At 36.3% G+C, this 20,484-nt stretch overlaps 1 protein-coding gene across 3 annotated transcripts in view; it reads right to left on the minus strand.

Annotated features, from left to right (window-relative positions):
- The window catches only part of CUL2 (cullin 2), a 101,664-nt gene that overhangs the window by 20,232 nt on the left and 60,948 nt on the right, over positions 1 to 20,484 (minus strand). For all 3 annotated transcript variants that reach the window (XM_059184247.1, XM_059184246.1, XM_059184248.1), the window contains exons 7-9: positions 5,226 to 5,322; positions 5,022 to 5,132; positions 1,817 to 1,979 (exon numbers count right to left, since the gene is read on the minus strand). In XM_059184247.1, coding sequence (XP_059040230.1) covers positions 1,817 to 1,979; positions 5,022 to 5,132; positions 5,226 to 5,322 — 371 coding nt within the window. The remainder of the gene's footprint in view (positions 1 to 1,816; positions 1,980 to 5,021; positions 5,133 to 5,225; positions 5,323 to 20,484) is intronic.

Genomic DNA, 20,484 nt, shown 5'->3' on the forward strand with positions numbered 1-20,484 from the left:
TCACAACACTAATTATTTTTGGTCTTTTAAATTTTATATCAAAATGTGAGTACTGGTATCTTAGTGCGGCTTTTAATTCACATTCTCCTATTTTAATAAGATTGAGGGCCTTTGTATATGTTTACTGGCCACTTGGATATCCTCTTCTCTGCAGTACCTATTCAAATTTCTTGACCATTTTGTATTTTGGACATAAATCTTTTTCAGTGATTGCAAATATATTACCCTATGATTGTCTTCTGATGGTCTCAATGGTCTTTTAATGATCCAAAAGTTGTGTTTTTTTTTTTTTTTTTTTTTTTTTTTTAATGCAGTCCACTTGATCAATCTTTCCCTTTGTGGCCAGTGCTTTTTGTGTCTCATTTAAAATATCTTTCCTTACTTCAAGGTCATGAAGTTACTCTCCTATATTATCTTCTCAAAGTGTTACTATTTTACATGTAGGTAAAAAGCCAACAATGTATTGATTGATTCTGTATATGGTGTCTGAGGTAGAGATCAGATTTTATTTTCTACCCAGAGAACATCCAATAGACTCAGCATTATACTAAAAAGACTTATCTTTCACCCACTGCTCTACTGTGTCACCTTGGTCTCAAATCAAGTACCTATTATGCACGGATTATTTCTAGGCTATTTTATTCCATTGGTCTGTTTGTTTACCCTGCACCAATGTCTCATTGTCCTAATTACTGTGGTTTTATCGTAAGTCATGCCATCCTGCAAGGTCTTCCCATGATAGTCTTCAAGACTGTCTTGATTTTTCTTAGTCTAAGAGTTTAACTTTCAGAATTAAAACAAATGAAAAATCATTTAGTTTTGAGTAGATTCTCCTGGATCTATATATCAATGCTACCTTCAATTCAACAATGTTTCATTTTCTGTGTAGGTCTTGCAAGTATCTTGTTACATTTATTCCCTGTTATTTGAAAACTTTTAGTGCTATTTTCTCCTTAAAAAAAAAAAAAAAAAAAAAAATTTCAGGCGCCTGGTTGGTTCAGTGGGTTAAACCTCTGCTTTCGGTGCATGTCATGGTCTCAGGGTCCTGGGATTGAGTCCCACCTTGGGCTCTCTGCTCGGCAGGGAGCCTACTACCCCCCTTGCCCCCCCCCCCTCCCGCCAATCTCTCTCTGCCTACTTGTGATCGATCTCTCTGTGTCAAATAAATAAATAAATAAAATCTTAAAAAAAAAATCCACTTTGGAAAGCTGGGTGGCTCAGCAGGTTAAGTGTCTACCTTAGGCTCAGGCCATGATCCCAGGTAGAGCCCCGCATCCGGCTCCTTGCTCAGCAGGGAGACTGCTTCTCCTTCTGCCTGCTGCACCACCACCTATGCTCTCTCTGACAAATAAATAAAATCTTTAAAAAAACAAGCTCCATTCTTTTACTACTTATAACTAGTATCTCACTTGTATTTTCTTCTATTCTGAATGAGATTGAGTATCTGCACATATTTAAAATGTTTATTTCCTTTTCAAGGGTGCCTGGGTGGCTCAGCTGGTTAAAATGTATTATTTCCTTTTCATCTTTGTTTTCCTGCTATTTAGTAGAAACTCTTAATATATTAAGGAAATTAGGCCTTGTGTATGTAAAAATGTACAAACACTTTTTCCTAGTTTTTCTTTTGACTTTGGAATACACTTTGAAAACATACCTTTCCAAAACAGTCTTTTAAAACAGATTATTAAGAATTGATAAAAGGCATATTGAATATTTTAGACTAGACTATTTTTGAAATCTAAGAAAGCTTGGAGATGTGTAGAAAGTGGATTTATAATTTAGTTTCTATTCATACTCACTGTTTCATATCACTTACCATTTTTTTTCTCTTGTCGGATGATATTATGACATTCTGCATGTAAGAACTGTAAGTGGTCTGCTACCATTCGTTGCTGACATTCATGAATCACTTTAGTATATGAACTTGGATGCAAGTATTTTCGACATCGAATTTCTTCATCTTTTAATCTACCTAGAACCTTTAGAAATATATTTTTACAGTCATGAACTACTATGAGGAAAAACCTGTAATACCAGTAAGATAGCCTAATTTTAATGGTTCAATTAAAGATGGCCAGGTAACAAATATGGATTATATAACCAATTTAAACTCACATTCCATAAATCATTTTAAATTTTATTTAGGCATTAGTTATCACCTACATTTTACCAAAATCTCATGAACATGAACTCAAGTTAAGTGGCCTGCATTTTGTCTTCATTTAATAACCCTGATCATGCTATTATATAGGTAACCTAACATGCAACAGGAAAAGTGGGTAAAAGTTATTAAAAAACCAGAACAGGTGGTCACTTTATGAATATTTAACTATCAAACTAAAAAACAGTTTACATCAACTGGATTAAGTAGATTGATCTAATTATTTTATGTTGGTTCCTTGTCTCATAAAATGTAAATGTAAATAGTATATACATGATAATTATCAAATTAAAGATTTCATTAACATTTTTTAAAGTCATATTTAGTCATATTTAAATATGTCAACTAAGAGCTTTAGTAAAGCTTATCCTACATAAGAAACACTGGGCTACCAATAATACACTGATTAATATTAACAAGAACGCGCTAATGAAGATAAGAGCTAGAGAATCTGGCTAATTTCTACCTCAAAACAAAACAACATTCACAATAAAAACCAGCTAGTATAGCACATACACATACAAATGTTTAGACTTGGAAAACGTTCTGCAACTTGAAGCTATGTAACTAGACTTTCTGAACTCAAATGGTCCCAGAGAACTATGCACAGTTAAGCCTTGGAGAATACTGCTGAGTTTGCGAGGGCCTGAGAAGGTAATACTGGAAAGGAAGGTGATGTTGAAAGGGGAAATAATACATCATTCCTGGTTACCTCTCAGATACCTTTTGATGAAAATGAGGCAAAGACTGAAGAGAGACTCACCATCCTATCTTTCCTACTACGCTCCCCTGTGGAGCCAGTAGTCTAGGACAAAGTCACAAAAACCAAAGGCAGGCAAGAAAGCTATCTGGACTAAAATATGTTCAGTGCATATTTAATCAACTAAGAAAGTAATTTTTGTCAAAAACTTTTGCTTTTAAAAGAAAAACATCCCTTAAAAGGATTATGCCTATTAGTCATTTACAGATTTAATGTTTATGGATTAACTAAATGCAACAGGAATTAGAGTGGGAAGGTGATGGAGGATGAGAAAAGGAAAAAAATTAATGATAATGGAAGGGGATGGATGCATATCAAAAGAAAGGTAGACAAGAGTGGAGTGTCTCAATGTGGGGCTTCAAAGGGCTATAAAAGCACTTACAGCTGGGGAGAAAAGGCCGAAACTACAGGTAAAATAGAGAAACAGAAGTAGGAAGACTACATTAGTCTGTTAATTAAATGAACTACGCTTACAAATGCTACTTCCCAAACACAATTTCCAGTGGCCTTCATTTTAACAGTTTGAGATATAATTTATTTATTGTAGAATTTACCCCCTTAAAAATATAATTCAATGGTTTGGGGTATATTACATTATGAGTGTTTTTAAAATTACGATAAAATATATGTAACATAAAATATACCATATTAACCATTTTTGAGTGTGTGAGTCAATTGCATTAATTATACTCATAATGTTGTGCAACTGTCTATTTCTAAAACTTTTTCACCACACCCAACAAGAACTCTGTAACCATTACACAATAATTCCTCATTCTCTCCTCCCAATAACTTCTTGTCTTTACCTATTCTAGATATTCCATATTCTAGAGAGAAATTCCATGTAAGTGGAATATATAATACTTTTGTCAAGGGCCTCTTTTTGAGAGCCAAATATAACAAGGAGTGTGTGTGTGTGTGTGTGTGTGTATAACTGATAATCCATGTGCACTTTTCAGGACTGGATCTAGAACCTTTAATGAGAGTCTAAGAAGCAAAAAGGCTTAAAGCTAAGAGTCACTGACCTGGTGTAACCTGTACTTAGTAGATGGAGAAAAATGTCCTAGAGGGCTTAACTTGAGGTCCTAGAGCTAATCAGTGACAATAGCAGAAAAGAATTAAAACAACTCAGACTTCTAGATCTGGGTTTTGTGGAATATGTAACAACGTACTGTTATCTCTTGACCTGTCATCTATGGAGGCCACTCTACAGCTATTCCACTTGAAACACATTTATCTTCTTGGCTAAACAAAGTAACAAAAATCATTGTATAATAAAATGCCTGGAATTCAATATTGTAAATTAAAAAACTTGGCTAAAAATTTAATACATCTTTACGATGACTGACTTTATAACACAATTATTTCTTTACTAAAAAAAGTATACATGGAATTTTTAAATAGTAATCAATATGTGTTGGTTTAAGGAGTAATTAAAATATCTTGTGGAGTTTTTCTCAGTCTTCCAAAAACTGAACAGACCAAAACAGTAACCTACCAAGTATTCAGAATTATTAAATTTTTCCTTCCATTTTAAAGAAGGAAAGAGGGGCACCTGGGTGGCTCAGTGGGTTAAAGCCTCTGCCTTCAGCTCAGGTCATGGTCTCAGGGTCCTGGGATTGAGCCCCGCATTGGGCTCTCTGCTCAGTGGGGAGCCTGCTTCCTCCTCTCTCTCTGCCTGCCTCTCTGCCTACTTGTGATCCGTCTGTCAAATAAATAAATAAATAAAAATCTTGGCGGGGGGGGGGGGGGAGGAAAGGTAAAAACCCAAACACCTAGCCTCTATGCTAAACACAGATATAATTTATTCTTTTGCCAAGAATGTGAGTATTAATTTTAAAGACAAGCTAATCAAGTAATCAGGATTTATCAAGAAGCATCAACCATTTTCAAAATTGGATAGAACTTTTTCCCATGGAGAATGCCATAGCAAGAACAATGACTTATCAATAGGTATTGCATATTAACTATAATTCAGAATAATGATCAAATAAAAGAAACCTTTTCCACCAAATAAATGTATTACCTAAGAAAATAAATGTTAAATAAAATACATGTCTTAAATATGAGATGATGCAGTTAGCATAATGTGTTCTTTACCTTTTCCATATACTGTGAACAGTTTGATTCTTGTAATAAATTTGAAGCTTCTTGTTTGTAATACTCTCCTGTTTCAGTCAGAAAGGGAGACTCAAAGATTTCCTGATAAAACTAAATAAATCAATTAAAATCACATTTAAAAAATTAGAACAGGTAGTTTAAGAAATTAAAGGTCTGATTATGTTTTTAAAGGAGGCTTTTTACCTTTAAGGGGAATTTTTTCTTATACTGTTCAACATGAACAAAGGAGTTAATAACCCCATGGATTACTTTCTGGTTTGGGTCTTCTCCACCACGATCACTAGAACAAGATATAACAAAAAAAATATTGAGAATACAAACTATCTATGGAAAAATACCAAAGTATGCCAAAATACGGCTGCTTATTCTACTAATCTAATCAAATTACAAAGCATTTTAAAGGTCAATGCATGCTTGATGCTTAAAAATAATTTTTCATATCAGAGCTGAATTAATACTTATGATAGTTAACATACTCATTATATGTCTTTTCAATAAATAATAGCTTTGATTGTTACACTGATATATTTGGTTATATTGACACTAGAATGATACCTACTTGATTTTAGAGTAGACACGAGTCCAGTAAGTTAAGAATATCTGAATTTCATTTACCAAAACTCTATTATTAGATGATTTGGTCTGAGAATTCAGTCTGAACCAGTTCACTATAATCTAACAGTACATATTCCTCAAAGGTACACTTTATATATTACCACTCACTGAAGGGACTAATACCGTGTTCTTTAAGAGATCTACTAGAGCCACTGAGCTGCTTCCCACTCACACTGAAGGTATTTTTCTTTTTAGAAATTTAATGATATGTTTCTGTATTGCAAAGGAACCTAAAGTCATCTCAGTTATTCATGTGACATTTGGTAAGTCCTACTTAGCAAAGGCACTATGAGTAACACAAGTTTTAATCACTATAAGAAATGTATCTGAGTATCAGGCTTTCTAATTACAGAAAGAGGAAAATGAAATAGAGAAAAAGTTTGCCTAAAGCTACTGTCTGGCCCCAAGCTGGGAATTTCTGACTCCAGTACTAATACTCTAATCAAACCACTATGCAGTTGTTAACCTTCCTACTGGCAATCTTTCATCTCACTTTAAAATGTTTTTTTCCTCTGAATTAATGATTATTTTACAAAGAGAGCAACAAGAAGTATATTATCACTATTTCATAGTAAAAACTTCTTGTTCTTTATAGGTAGGCTATAGACTTTCTAACATTGTCCCTCCTTGCTTCCGGATCATTCCTCAATTATCTGGATAGCCTGGAGAAAGTTTTTTGTACATGAATTAATATGGGTATAGTAATTCTATACACAGAATCTCAGATACAAAGTCTACATTATATTACTAATAAAAACAATGAGTTTCCCTAAGGCCACATAGAGTAAACTCATTTCCTCTACTCATCTTCGGTTAGTACCTTCCTAAACCCAAATTAAATCTGGTGAAATAATGATCTAACCGATCTTATCTATTTGAAACACACTGGGTTTTTTTTTCCCCTTTCAACTTTGCAGGATCAATAAATATCAGTCAAGAATGAGAAAAGTGAATATTTGGAAAATCAGATTACCTAGAATTCTTTTTTTTTTTTTTTAATTTTATTTACTTGACAGAGAGAGACATGGCGAAAGAGGGAACACAAAGAGGGGGAGTAGGCCCCCCACCAAAGAGGAAGCCCAACACAGGGCTCAACCCCAGGACCCCAGGACCATGAACTGACCCGAAGGCAGATACCCAATGACTGAGCCACCCAGGTACCCCTAGAATTCGTTTCATTAACAAATCCTATTCTTCTTGCTCAGCACCAGGATAACTTCCATTCCTGATATTCTCAACACACCTGCCATTTGCTTCTGATCCCAAAAGGCCCAGATAAGCTGGAATCAGGGAACATACTGTCTAAAAGAAACAATGATATTCCCAGTGTTTAATAACTAAGCTGTCCTCCCTAAAAAGTTAACAACTGCAGAAGTTCTGCGGCATAATTATTCAATCACTACATATTTTTATAACTGCATAAAAGCATTATAAATATACAGGGTTTCTACTGGACTGACTGATAATGAAAATAAACCGTCAAATGATGTTGTTAGAAATATACAAAAGCACTGACTAAATTGGTCATCTGAATAAACTCTAATATCATCTAAGAACAGAGGTCCCAAGAGATAAACCTTGAGAAAAGAATATAAAGAATTTTTAGAAATATGGTTTATTATTTGATCCTAATAGGACTGTGTGGAAAATGCCTAGAGCAATCATAATGAAATTGCCAATATAATGAAACCACTCAGCTGGGATGATGGGGACTAACAGGAATATTTAGCATAGACCTTAAGGCCAGGATTTTGGAGTCAGACTGCGTGGGTCTGAGCTCTGGCTGCATTAATATGTCACCTTGGTACTCAGATTTCCTCTTCTGTAAAATGGGGATAACAAAAGTACCTAAACCTCATGGTTGCAAGGATGTAGTGAAGACTAAGCATAATCCAAGAAAGCATGTAACACAGTCCCGGGTACCTGAGTAAACAATAAACAGCACCTATTATTTTAAGTACCGACAGGAGAAAAATGGAACCACTTTTAATATATTACAATCACTGATTGGGACTTTAAAATCAAGGCTTTTAAAGAAAACTAAATGAGCTGTTAATTCAAATAGCAGACTGGATTTGTGATAGTCATCAAAAGTTAGGCTGGAACTCTGAAAAGTCCTGATACTGGTATATGACAATGGGCAACTTAACCTTTTAGTGAAACCTTCCTTTCCCCTTATGTTTAAAATGAGACTAGGGTTCCAGCAAACTAAATGCAGTCTCCTGCTCCCACTCTAAATCTGAGAAATGACAAGAAGGATACTTTTTAACACCCCAATGTTGGCAGTAGCCCTTGGACTTCAAGAAACTGAAAAAGATAGAAAAAAGACTGAATAATGTAAGAAAATAAAACGACACACCAAAATACACAAGAGTATGTGACAAGGAGAGGGTGGGAAGAGAGTGGAGGCAGACAGGCAGAGAAGTGGCTGAGCTGACAAGCTGGATGGCACACAACGGATGATCAAACCCACTAGGTCATCAGGAGCACCAGCCAGGCTGTGAAGTGAGGCACCCAGCAGCAGCTGTGTCTGCATCCCCACTGGAGCAGTAAGTGGCGCGCCTGAGAGATAGTGAAGCCCAAGAGAAGGGAGACCTCTGCTACCAGACCACTTGCAGCAGTCCTCACTGGAGAATACCTCCTACTCATTCCTGTTCCCATGCCAGGAAGGCACTGGGAAATCAAGGGAATGGTTTCCCTTTAGACTGGCAAGACTGCATAAGAGCAAGATTACTGAGTGGTAGAGAAACAGGCGTTCTCAGACTCTGTTTGTGGAAGAACGAGCACTTCAGAGGGCAAATTGGCAAAATTCTAAATGCACATACTTTATAACTCCAAACAAACATCTGCATTTTGTGCACAAAAAAAGCAAGAGTTATATTAGTGGTAAAACTGTAAACAAACAAATATACTCTGAGAAGAGCTTAATCAAATGAGGTGGAACCATATCAAATATTAAGTAACAATTTAAAAAGAATGTACTATGTACTAACAGAAAAATTATCAAGATACATAATTGAATAAACAAAGAAGTAAGTGTAAGTATCATTTATGATTGTCTGAAGTTACAAAAAAGTCACATGAAAAAAGAATATGATATCTGTATTGTACTTATATCTGTATGTAAACATAAAAATTCATAGGAAAGGGTTTGTAAAGACAGCTAACCAAATAGTAACAGGGATTACCTCTGGATAGAGAAGGACTGAGGAAAGAATCTGGTTCATTCAAAGTTTTTCAAGAAAGCATTTACGTGTCACTTGTGTATTTAAAACTAAGTTTTTCATTAAGTAGCTAATAATAAGGTCTGGGGAAGAAAATGTACAAGATAAGTCTGGAACATCCTGACACACTAGACAGCAAGGAAGATAGCAAGTATGACTAAAGTCATATGAAAAAAGACCATGAGCCAACTAAACAAAGAAAGGCGATTTAAACTTTGATAAAACAATGAATAGAAATGAATCTAATGTATTTAAATCTCTAAGTTCATCAGAATGTAATGGAGAAAAAAAGCTAGTTAGTCATTTTCTGAGGATAACAGCAAACCAACTCGTTACCTTAACAAGTAAGTAAAGGAAAGAAACAAGTAGTTATTTTATCCTTCCTATATAACCAATGGGTCACCAAATAGTAGATGAGAGGGAAGCATGTCTTTATAAGATTATTCCAGGTAAAAGTGAAAATTAAATGGCAAAATTAAAATGATAGTACAAACCACAATAAACAAAAAGATCTTGGTATTCAACATCAGCGACTGCTTACATCCAAAAAAGTGAAAAAACAGATAATATGGAAGAATATCTACAGCTTTGCCAGAGGGAACCAATGAGTCTGAGTCTGAGTAAGCCTCTGGGCTACCAATTTGCAGGAAATAGAGAGGACAAAGGAACATATTTAAATTTGTCTCATGCAAATCAGCAAAATCCAGAGGATGGGAAAGTCCAAAAGATCAAAGGGCCAGGGTTCACCAACAAAGTAAAAGGAGGGAAAAAGGACAGAAAAGCAACCTGTTGATTAAAAGACTTATAACCTGTTGATTAAAAGACATACAAAGTTCTTTTGGATAGACAAGACTAAAAACTCGTACAGAATCTGGGAATATACACATACGTGATAAAACCCTAAGAAAAAGAAAAAAGGTATGGCCTTAAAAGTCAGGATAGTGGTAAACTTTTGGAGAAAGGAAAGGGATGGGACACAGGCAAAGATTTCAGGGGTGGCTGACATGGTTCTATTACTTGACTTGGGTGTAAGATCAAGAATATTTACCTTATAATAATTCATTGGGTCGTACAATTGTGTTGTACAACTATGCTGTATCGTTTTTCTCTATTTTATATTTTACACTAAAAAGTTAAACACATACACAAAAATCTCCAAAAGTACAAAGAAAACTGATATAACAATATTAGTATGTGCTACAATTAAAAAAAAAAAAGTACAAGATGGACAAAAATACTAAAATGCAGTAAAAATAACTATGGAAATGCCAATCTTGATATTTATTCAACAACAGAGATGTGACACAAAAAACAAAAACTGCAAAGAAAAAAGTTAATAAATCTAAAAATAAGCTGGGAAATTTTAAAACATCTCTCTCAGGAATTGAGAGATAGAAGAGCAAAGACTACGAAACTAGACTTAATCTAAGACTGTAGAATGAAATGAAATCTCATGAAATCTCCAACATCTATACAATTTAGAAACAGAATAACAAACACATGGATATGTCAGAGAAAACACAAATCAGCCACAGCAGCCTATGTTACGGAGTGTTCCAAATTCAAAGAGGAAGAAATAATTTCAATTTAATTTCTCTTTTTGGTCAAAGAGTACTCAAACTAGAAAGTTAACTACAGAATTACTGGAAAGCATAATTTTGAATCCTTTTAACATTAAAAATGCAGTGTTTTCAATAGTATCCTTAAGTATCTAATCAATGCCTTTTACCAGCATTTAAAAATATATCTATTTTGTTCATTTTTATAATTTCATATATCCAGTTTTAATTTTAAAGATTTATTTTATTTGAGAAAGGGAGGGGGACTATGAGCAGGTGAGGTACGGGAGGGGAGAGAAAGTGGGAAAGGGACTCTCAAGCAGACTTCACGCTGAGCACAGAGCCCCACATCGGGCTTGAGCCCACGACCCTGAGATCATGACTTGAGCCGAAATCAAGAGTTGGAAACCGGATGGACTGAGCCACCCAGGTGCCCCTCCAATTTTAATTTTAAGTAAAATTAAAGTTCTTGCACAAAATTTATACCACAATATTTATGTTTCCAATTATTTGGTTATGCTTGCCTTTTTATATACCACTGAAAATACTCAAATCTTACATTGTGACATTTAGATACATGAAGTTACAATTTTTATTTATTAAAATTATAAACAACTTTAGATTGTTACTGCACCAAAAGTCCCAGTTGGCAATTCTACTATATTAATGTAAGTTAGCATATGAATAAAATTATTTTATCTTCTTTTTTTAATTTTTATTTTATTTTCTTAAAGACTTTATTTATTTATTTGACAGAGCGAGATCACAAGTAGGCAGAGAGGCAGGCAGAGAGAGAGAGAGGAGGAAGCAGGCTTCCCACCAAGCAGAGAGCCCGATGTGGGACTCGATCCCAGGGCCCTGGGATCATGACCTGAGCCGAAGGCAGCGGCTTAACCCACTGAGCCACCCAGGCCCCAAAATTACTTTTATCTCTCCAAGTGAAATAAACATTGAAAAATACGCAGATAGACAATCTATGGTTACATCAGGTGTTTTCTTCCTTATATAAGAGCCTTTTACTTAAGGAATATCAATTATATTTTGTGTGTACAGATTTTGTGTTACCATGAAAAAAATTAACCACTGTTACACTGAACCTCTTAACAAAAACAACAAAAAAATTACAACATACATTCTACTTGTAAATCTATTATTTCTCTAAAACACTTTTTTCCAAAATGCATGAAACTGGGATTATTTCTATAGTGTTTATCAAGAGAAGCCATCTTTTACAAGAACATAATTAAGCAAAAAGAGACCAGTCCTAGTTTATAGCTTAAAAGCAGATGATCCATGATCTTTAAGCTAACAATGACCTCCTCCTTTTCTCCCTTTACATCATTTTACATTGCTGTTTCTTCTGTGTTCTTTTAGGACTTCTTCTTGTCTTTCCTGCAGAAATCCCACTGCACCCAATTACAACTTTTCTCCAAAAGACATGAAATCCTAACTGTAGTTTACTAAGTATTTCAGCATTCATGTTCCACAAGAATTATCACTTAGTGGAATGTCGTTCTTGAGGGCCGAGAACGATAAATGGCGCCGGCACCCGGGAACTAAATAAAGGAATCTTGCAAGGTAATCCGCAGGGAAGCGGGGAGTAAAGCTCCGCAGGAAAAGGAGGCTCCAATTTGGATCCCAGAGCGGCTGGTGCGTGCAGCCTTGCCTCCAAACACCAGTCATGATGCTGAAGATGCTGATGATAACTCTGGGGATGCTACACCTCCTGCGGCAGACTCAAGCCAGAGAGCTGTGGGCAGTGGTTAAAGCATGGCCATATCCTTTACCAGTGACTAACTCTTCTCTCATATTCCCTCCTCTCCCTTTGATGCATGGCAGGTCTGTAACTTGCTAGGAGCATGTACTGTTATCTCAGCAGTGTCCATGTTAAATGGTGGCAAATTACTCAACTGTTCTTATAAACAAAATGACTCTAGTACCTTTGAGACAACAGTTAATGTGTCTTGTCCCAATAATATTACTTATCAGCCCACTCCCATATGCATCTGGCCACCGTTCCTTTTCCTCGTAACAAATGCTAGGGAGCTGAATGATACGTTGAATTGCACTAAGAACTGCTATCTTTCCCAGTGCTGGAATGTTACGGCCTTCAAGCTGGCTGTGATTATGCGCATCCCTACCCATGTTCCTATCCCAGTTTCCATTCCAGAGGACAAGTTACCGGGGGTGCTATCCAGAAAGAAGAGAGATTTTGGTATCACAGCCACCGTTGTGACAGCATTGGCTATATCTGCAGCAGCTGCCACGGCAGCAGCAGTCTCGCTTGCTGCAACTATACCCACTGCGGAAGCTGTGAACACCCTTGCAGAAGGAACGGCGGCTGCCCTTCAAACACAGACTCAGATCAATACACATCTGCAAGCAGGAATCCTGATAGTCAACCAGAGAGTGGATTTGGTTCAAGAACAAGTGGACATATGGGGGGCCCTGTGGGACTGGGATGTATAGCACCCTTCCCGGCAATTTGTGTAACTCCCATAGCCTATACTAATATGAGTGACTTACAGAATGTCTCCCGACAGCTCTCCCAATACTTGCGGGGGAATTAGTCCGCAGAATTCCAAAGCTGTACTCAGCACCTGCTACTAGGCATAACAAGGATAAATAACACCAGAGTTGAGCTTGCAACCCTCCCAGAGATAATCAAAGCATTGCAAGATGTGTTAACCTTTACGAAACAGTGGGCTAGCATAATTGGTCTGATGATAATCCTCGTAGTGGGCTTGATTCTGCTAGTAAGGAAACTGCAAATTTGGAGGCGACAGCAACATAGGCAACAGCAAGCCATGGTGCAGGCCTTGTTAGCCATTGAGGCTGGAACATCCCCCCAAGTGTGGCTAAGTATGCTGGATCGGTAGTCAATGATGGGTAAGATTGGTGGGGGAAATATACCAACCTAAGACAGGACGCAGATCATTGATATCTGCCGTCTGATGACGGGTAAGGATATTCCCCGCCACTGACAACCTAAGACAGGCACGATCCCTGCCATAAAAGAAAAAAGGGGGAGATGTTGGAGGCAGGCCCCTGGCCAGGGCGGCCTCCGCCATTAAAAGATGGTGCCTGGCTAGTTGCCAGGTTAAGATTGCCTCATGAGACTAAGCAGAACGCCCAAAGGAAGTAAACAGCATTGGTTGCTAGCGAAGTTGTTCGTTTAGGTGCAGAGCCTGATTCGCTCCCTCCTGTACCCTGCTCGCTGATTGGTCATGTAAGCGTATATAAGTGTGTAGACTTGTGGAAATAAAGAGAGAGAAGATGCTTCCGAACTGGGGCTTCTTGTCATCCTTGCGGGTCGAGGGCGATAGTGGAAGATACTGATTTCAAAAGGAAAAATCCTCCATTAGCCTGACAGGTAACTTTAATTCTTTAAAGGCTGAAATAGGGGCGCCTGGGTGGCTCAGTGGGTTGGGCCGCTGCCTTTGGCTCAGGTCATGATCTCAGGGTCCTGGGATTGAGTCCCGCATTGGGCTCTCCGCTCAGCAGGGAGCCTGCTTCCCTCTCTCTCTCTCTCTCTCTGCCTACTTGTTATCTTTCTCTGTCAAATAAATAAACAAAATCTTAAAAAAAAAAAAAGTACCCCTCTTCAACCTCCATACTATATACTCATATCTCAACTAAATGAATACTACAGATTACAAGGTAAAAAAAATACTCTGGTAAAAGACTTTGAAGTCACGTCCATTTCAGACCAATCTAAAAACACTCTTGTCTCCCAGAAGAGAAAAGAAAAAAATATAAGAACGGAATAGTAAAAGAGAAAAAAAGATACAACAGGGAAGATCAATAAGATACAATTGATTCTCTGAAAAAAATGCAAGAAAATACACAAACCTCTCACAAAAGTCATCAAGAAAAGATGCACATAAGTAATATTATGAAAGAAACTATTCCAGATGGGGATTAAAAAGAAAATAATACATTAACCAAATTATTAAAGTTTACCACAATTTAAAAAGTATTATAGATATTCTCTACTCTTTGATATTATATGATGACAAGGGCATATATATCACCATGTGGAATCCCTCCCCTAAGCCGTAATTTCAGTATAATCATGACAAAGTATCAGAGAAATCAAAGTTGACATATTGCAGAATACTTGATCACTAATTTTTTTAAAAAGTGTCAACTTATGAGAGACAAAAACAATGAAAAAAATTCTCCAGCAAGTAGAGGAGACCAAAAGAGACATGAGAGCTAAGTGCAATGCTGTGGTTTTTGACTGAATCTTGGGACAGAATGAACACATCAGTGAAAAAACTGGGGAAATGCAAATACAATCTGTAGTTTAGTTAACAGTTCTGTACTAATGTTGATAAATACACCATGGGTTATCAGATGATAACAGTAGGAAAACAGGAGTATAATACAGGAACTTTCTGTACTAGTTTTGCAACTCTTCTGTAAACTTAAAGTTCTTTCAAACACGTTTTTAAAAGAAAATACTGTCAGTAGCTACTTCCAATAATTTTGAAAAAATAATCCACAACTGATTTAGAAGAAATAAATATCTTACCAAAAAAACTACTGGCAGTGTAAAAATCTTATTTAAAAAACTCTGAGACAGGGCGCCTGGGTGGCTCAGTGGGTTAAGCCGCTGCCTTCGGCTCAGGTCATGATCTCAGGGTCCTGGGATCGAGTCCCATATCGGGCTCTCTGCTCAGCAGGGAGCCTGCTTCACTCTCTCTCTCTCTCTCTCTCTCTCTGCCTGTCTCTCTGCCTACTTGTGATTTCTCTCTGTCAAATAAATAAATAAAATCTTTAAAAAAAAAAAAACCTCTGAGACAAAAGATTCTGCTTTGGAATCTAGCGCTCTAAAATATGGCAAAAGGTTAGAGACTGGAAAGATGGCAGAGTAGGAGGATCATGAGCTCACCTCATCCCATGGACAGACACACCAAGGAAACAACTACATCTACACAACTAACTCTGAAAATAATCTGAAGACTGGCAGAATAAATCTTCCACACCTAGTTGTAGAGGAAACCCCAACAAAAAATGTGGGAGGGACATAACAAGCAAAGAGGAGTGAGGGGATGAGACCTTATAAGGAACTCCCGGCGCTGGGGACTCACATTGGAAGATGGGTCCCCATAATGTATGGCTTTGAAAATTACCCAACTTAACTTCCAGAGCATTAAAAATCACCAGAGCTTAATCCCTGGAGTGCTGGAAGGCAATAAGAAACTGAGTCCCTGCCCTTAAAGAACCAGCACACTAAATAACTTGGTAGACACATAGCAGAGAAGCAGCAGTTTGAAAAGCACTTGGGGTGTACATGAAGATTTACTGACTAATCTTAGAGGGGGTCTGGAGCTATAGGAGATTTCTTAAGGAACTATACTGTTGGTAGGTGCCATTTCTTTCCCACTCTCTGGTCTAGATAACTGGATACGAACTGTAACATTCTCCCATCTACACTGCTACCCACCCCAGTGTTCCCCAATCAGGCTGCCCCTGCCAAAACTGGTACCACTCCAAAGTAACTCCTGCCCTGAGAAGTTGGGGAGACAACACCATACATCAACCCACCCACAGTTTCTACAGCCAGGCCTCTTAGCTGGCTGCACACATAGCAAGCCCCTGCCCTTCAGTGCACTTGCAGCGGTGGCAGAGGCTAACTGTAGGCAACTAGGCTGAGTGCTAGCCCCAACAACCACCAGTTGCAGCTGGGCCTCTCAACAGTGTAGGGAGTATATTCTTCCCAGTATCCCAACAACAGCCAGCTGGGCTGAAAGTCAACTCCACCCACCATCAAGCCCAAAGCAACTGTGGCTGAGCCACAACAGGAAGGCACATGCAGCTCACACAGGGACCACCAATGAAGTACATGGTTCTGGTTACCAGGGGAGACTGTGCTACAGGGTAACACATGACTTCTACACAAGGCTACCACTTTCAAGACCACGATACAGCTAACCTAACTAAGACAAAGAAACAAAGAGAGTTAAACAAAATGAGAAAGCAGAGGAATACAACCCAAATGAAAGAACAAGACAAGAAAAAGAGCCAAGTAAAAATGGAGATCAACAATATTTCTCATAGAGTTCTAAGTAACGGTCATAATGATATGGCCATAAAGATACTTGAGAGAAGAGTGAATGAATTCAGTGAAAACGTCAAAAAAGAGATACAAAATAATTTTAAAAGTGTTGAAGAACACAATAACTGAAATGAAAAAAAATACTAGAATGAATCAACAGCAGATTAGAAACCACAGAAGAATGGATCAGTGATCTGGAAGACAGGGTAATGGAAAGTAACCAAGCTGAACAGAAAAAAAAAAAAAAAAGGAACAAAAAGAAAAACAAAAAATAATAGGCTAAAAGAACTCTGCAACATCATCAATAGTTAACAACATTCATATGATAGGGATCCCTGAAAAAGGAAAGAGAAGGGGCTGGAAAATTTATTTGAAAAATCAGTAGATGAATATTCCCCTTATCTGAGAAAGCAAGCATACATATAGGTCTAGGAAGCACAGACAACCCTTAACAAGATGAATCTAAGGAGATCCACACACCAAGATACATAACTAAAATGGCAAAAGTAATAATAGAGAATTTTTTAAAAAGTAAGAGTAACAGCACCTGGATTGCTCAGTCAGTTAACTGTCTGACTACTGGTTTTGGCTCAGGTCACAATCTCATGAGTCATGAAATCAAGTCCTGGGTCAGGTTCTGTATTCAGTGGAGAGTCTGCTTGAATATTCTCTCCCTCTCCCCCTCTCCTCAACTCACACATTCTCTCTCTCAAATACATCTTAAAAAATAAATAAATAAAAGCAGCAAGAGGAAATACCTATATACAAGGGAAATACTTCAAGACTATGAGCTGATTCTTCAGTAGAAACTTTGCAAGCCAGAAGAAAGTGGCACAGCATGTTCAAAGTACTGACAGGGAAAAAACTACAACCAACAATATCCTACCTGACAAGGTTATCATTCGGAACTGAAGGAGAGAGAGATTCCTAGACAAAAGTTAAAGGAGTTTATCACCACTAACCCAGCCTTATAAGAAATGTTAAAGGAAATTAGTTAAATGGAAAGAACGGGCATAACTAGAAGAAAATAATAAAAGGTATCTAATTACATAAATAAAAACAAACATATAGTAAACATAATAGATTAATTACTTAAAAAACACAACGAGGTTAAAACACAAAAAAGTAGTAAAATCAGTTATATCTATAAAAATCAGTCAAGAGATAGACAATTAAAAAGATGTAAAATGTGACATCATATATGTAAAATGTGGAGGGAGTAGAAATTTAATGCTTTCAGAATGTACCTGAACTTGAGCAACCATCAATTTAATATAGCCTGCTATACATGTTGGATGTTATATATGAGCCCAATGGCAACCACAAATCAAACACCTACACTAGATACACAAAAAATAAAGACAAAAGAATCTAAGCATAACACTAAAGAAGGCCATAAAACCATAAGGAAAGAGAACAAAAAAGAACAGAGAGCTACAAAAGCAACCAGAAAACAATGAACAAAATAATATGTAATAAGTATATACTTATCAGTAATTACTTTAAATTTTCAAAGACTAAATGCAAAAGACATAGGGTGATGTGGATAAAAAAAGAAGACCAATCTATATGCTGCTTACAAGTGACTCGCCTCAGACCAAAAGACCCATACCAACTATAAGCGAAGGGACAGAAAAAAATATTCCACGCAAATGGAAGTGAAAATAAAACCTGGAATAGAAATATAAACATCAGATAAAACAGACTTTAAAAGACTGTAGCAAGAGACAAAGATCATTACAAAATAATAAAAGGGTCAATCCAAAAGGAGAATAGAACAATTATAAGTATCTATGCACCCAACATAGGAGCACTTAAATATATAAAGCAAAAATTAACAGACATAAAGTGAGATATTCACAGTAATACATTAGTAATAAGGAATTTTAATACCCCACTTATATCAGCGGATAAACAGATAATCCAAACAGAAAATCAATAAGGAAACAATGGCTTTGAAGAACACATTAGACCAGATGGACCTAACAGATATATATAGAACATTCCATCCACAAATAGAACACACATTCTTTTCACATGCCTATGGAACATTTTATCAGACAGATCACATGTAAGGCTACAAAGCAAGTCTCAATAAATTTAAGATTGAAGTCATACCAAGCATCTTTTTAAATCTCAATAGTAAGAAACTAGAAATCAATTACAAGGAAAAAAAAAAAACGAGAAAAAAACCCCACAAACACATGGAGGCTAAAAAACAGCTATTAAACAACCAATAGGTGAACAAAGAAATCAAAGAAGAACTAAAAAAAATAAGTGGAGACAAATGAAAATGAAAATATGAAACAGTCCAAAATCTTTGGCACACAGAAAAAAGCAGTTCGAAGAGAGAAGTAGATATTGATACCTACCTCAAAAAAACAAGAAAAATCAGAAATGATTAAACCTTACCAAAAACAAAAACAAAACCTTACACCAAAAGGAACTAGAAAAACAGGAACAAACAAAACCTAATGTTAAGAGAAGAAAATAATAATGATTACAGCAGAAACAAATGAACTAAAGACTTAAAAAAGGAAAGAAAGAAAACAATGAAACCAAGAGCTGGTTCTTTCAAAGATAAAACTGACTAACATTTAGACAAACTTACCCAAAACAAGAAACAAACAAAAAAAGGAACTCAAATAAATAAAATCAGAAATGAAGGAGGAGAAATAACAACCCACCTCACAGAAATACAAAGGATGAGAAACTATTAATAATAATTACATGCTCACAAACTGGACAACCTAGAAGAAATAGATAAATTTCCAGAAACATGTAATCTTCTAAAATTGAATCAGGAAGAAATAGAGTATTTGAACACACTGCTTACTAGTATTGAAAATGAACAGGTAATCAAAAATTCCCAACAAAAAAAAGCCCAGGACTAGATGGCTTCATAGGTGAATTCTATCAAACATGTAAAGAAGACTTAATATTGACCCTTCTCAAACTATTCCAAGAAACTTAGAAGAGGAGGGAAACTTCCAAATTCATTCTACAAAACCAGCATTACCCTGATATCAAACCAAGACACACACAAGCACGACTCACGCACGCAAACAAAACCACAGGCCAATATCCCTGATGAACACAGATGCAAATTTCATCAACAAAAATATTATCAAACCACATCCAACAATGCATTAAAAGGATCATTCACCACAATCACCACAATCAAGTGGGATTTACTTCAGGGATGCATGAGCGGTTCAGTATTCACAAATCAATGATACCTTGCAATAACAAGAGAAAAGAAAAAACCATCTGATCATCTCAATAGATGCAGAAAAAGCATCCAACAAAATACAGCATCCATTCATAATAAAAACTCCCAACAAAGTGGGTTTAGAGAAACATACCTCAGTATAATAAAGGCCATATATGAAAAACCAACAGCTAATACCATATTCAGTGATGAAAAACTGAAAGCGTTTCCTCTAAGATCAGGAACAAGACAAAAATGTCCACTCTTACAACTTTCATTCAGCATAGTACTGGAAGTCCTAGCTGTAGCAATCAAACATAATAAAGAAAGAAAAGGCATCCAAATTGGTAAGAAGTAAAACTATCACTATTGTATATGACATGATACTATATATAGAAAAAAAACTAAAGACTCCACCACAAACTATTAGAATAAATGAATTCAGTAAGCTTGCTGGATACAAAGTTAATATACAGAAATGTAATGTTTCTATATACTAATAATAAAGGAACAGAAAGAGAAATTTTTTTAAAATCCCACTTACAACTGTACCAAAAAGAATAAAATGCCTAGGAATAATGTAAACAAGGAGGAGAAAGACCTTCTACACTCTGAAAACTATAAAACATTGATGAACTGAAAATGACACAAAAAATGCTTGTGGATTAGAAACATCACTATCGTTAAAATGTCCATATTGCCCAAAGGAATCTACCAATTCAATTTAATGGCAAAATACCAATAGCATTTTTCACAGAACAAATAATCC

This window comes from Mustela lutreola, chromosome 8 (genome assembly GCF_030435805.1).
Source record: "Mustela lutreola isolate mMusLut2 chromosome 8, mMusLut2.pri, whole genome shotgun sequence".
NCBI classification, from domain to species: domain Eukaryota; kingdom Metazoa; phylum Chordata; class Mammalia; order Carnivora; family Mustelidae; genus Mustela; species Mustela lutreola.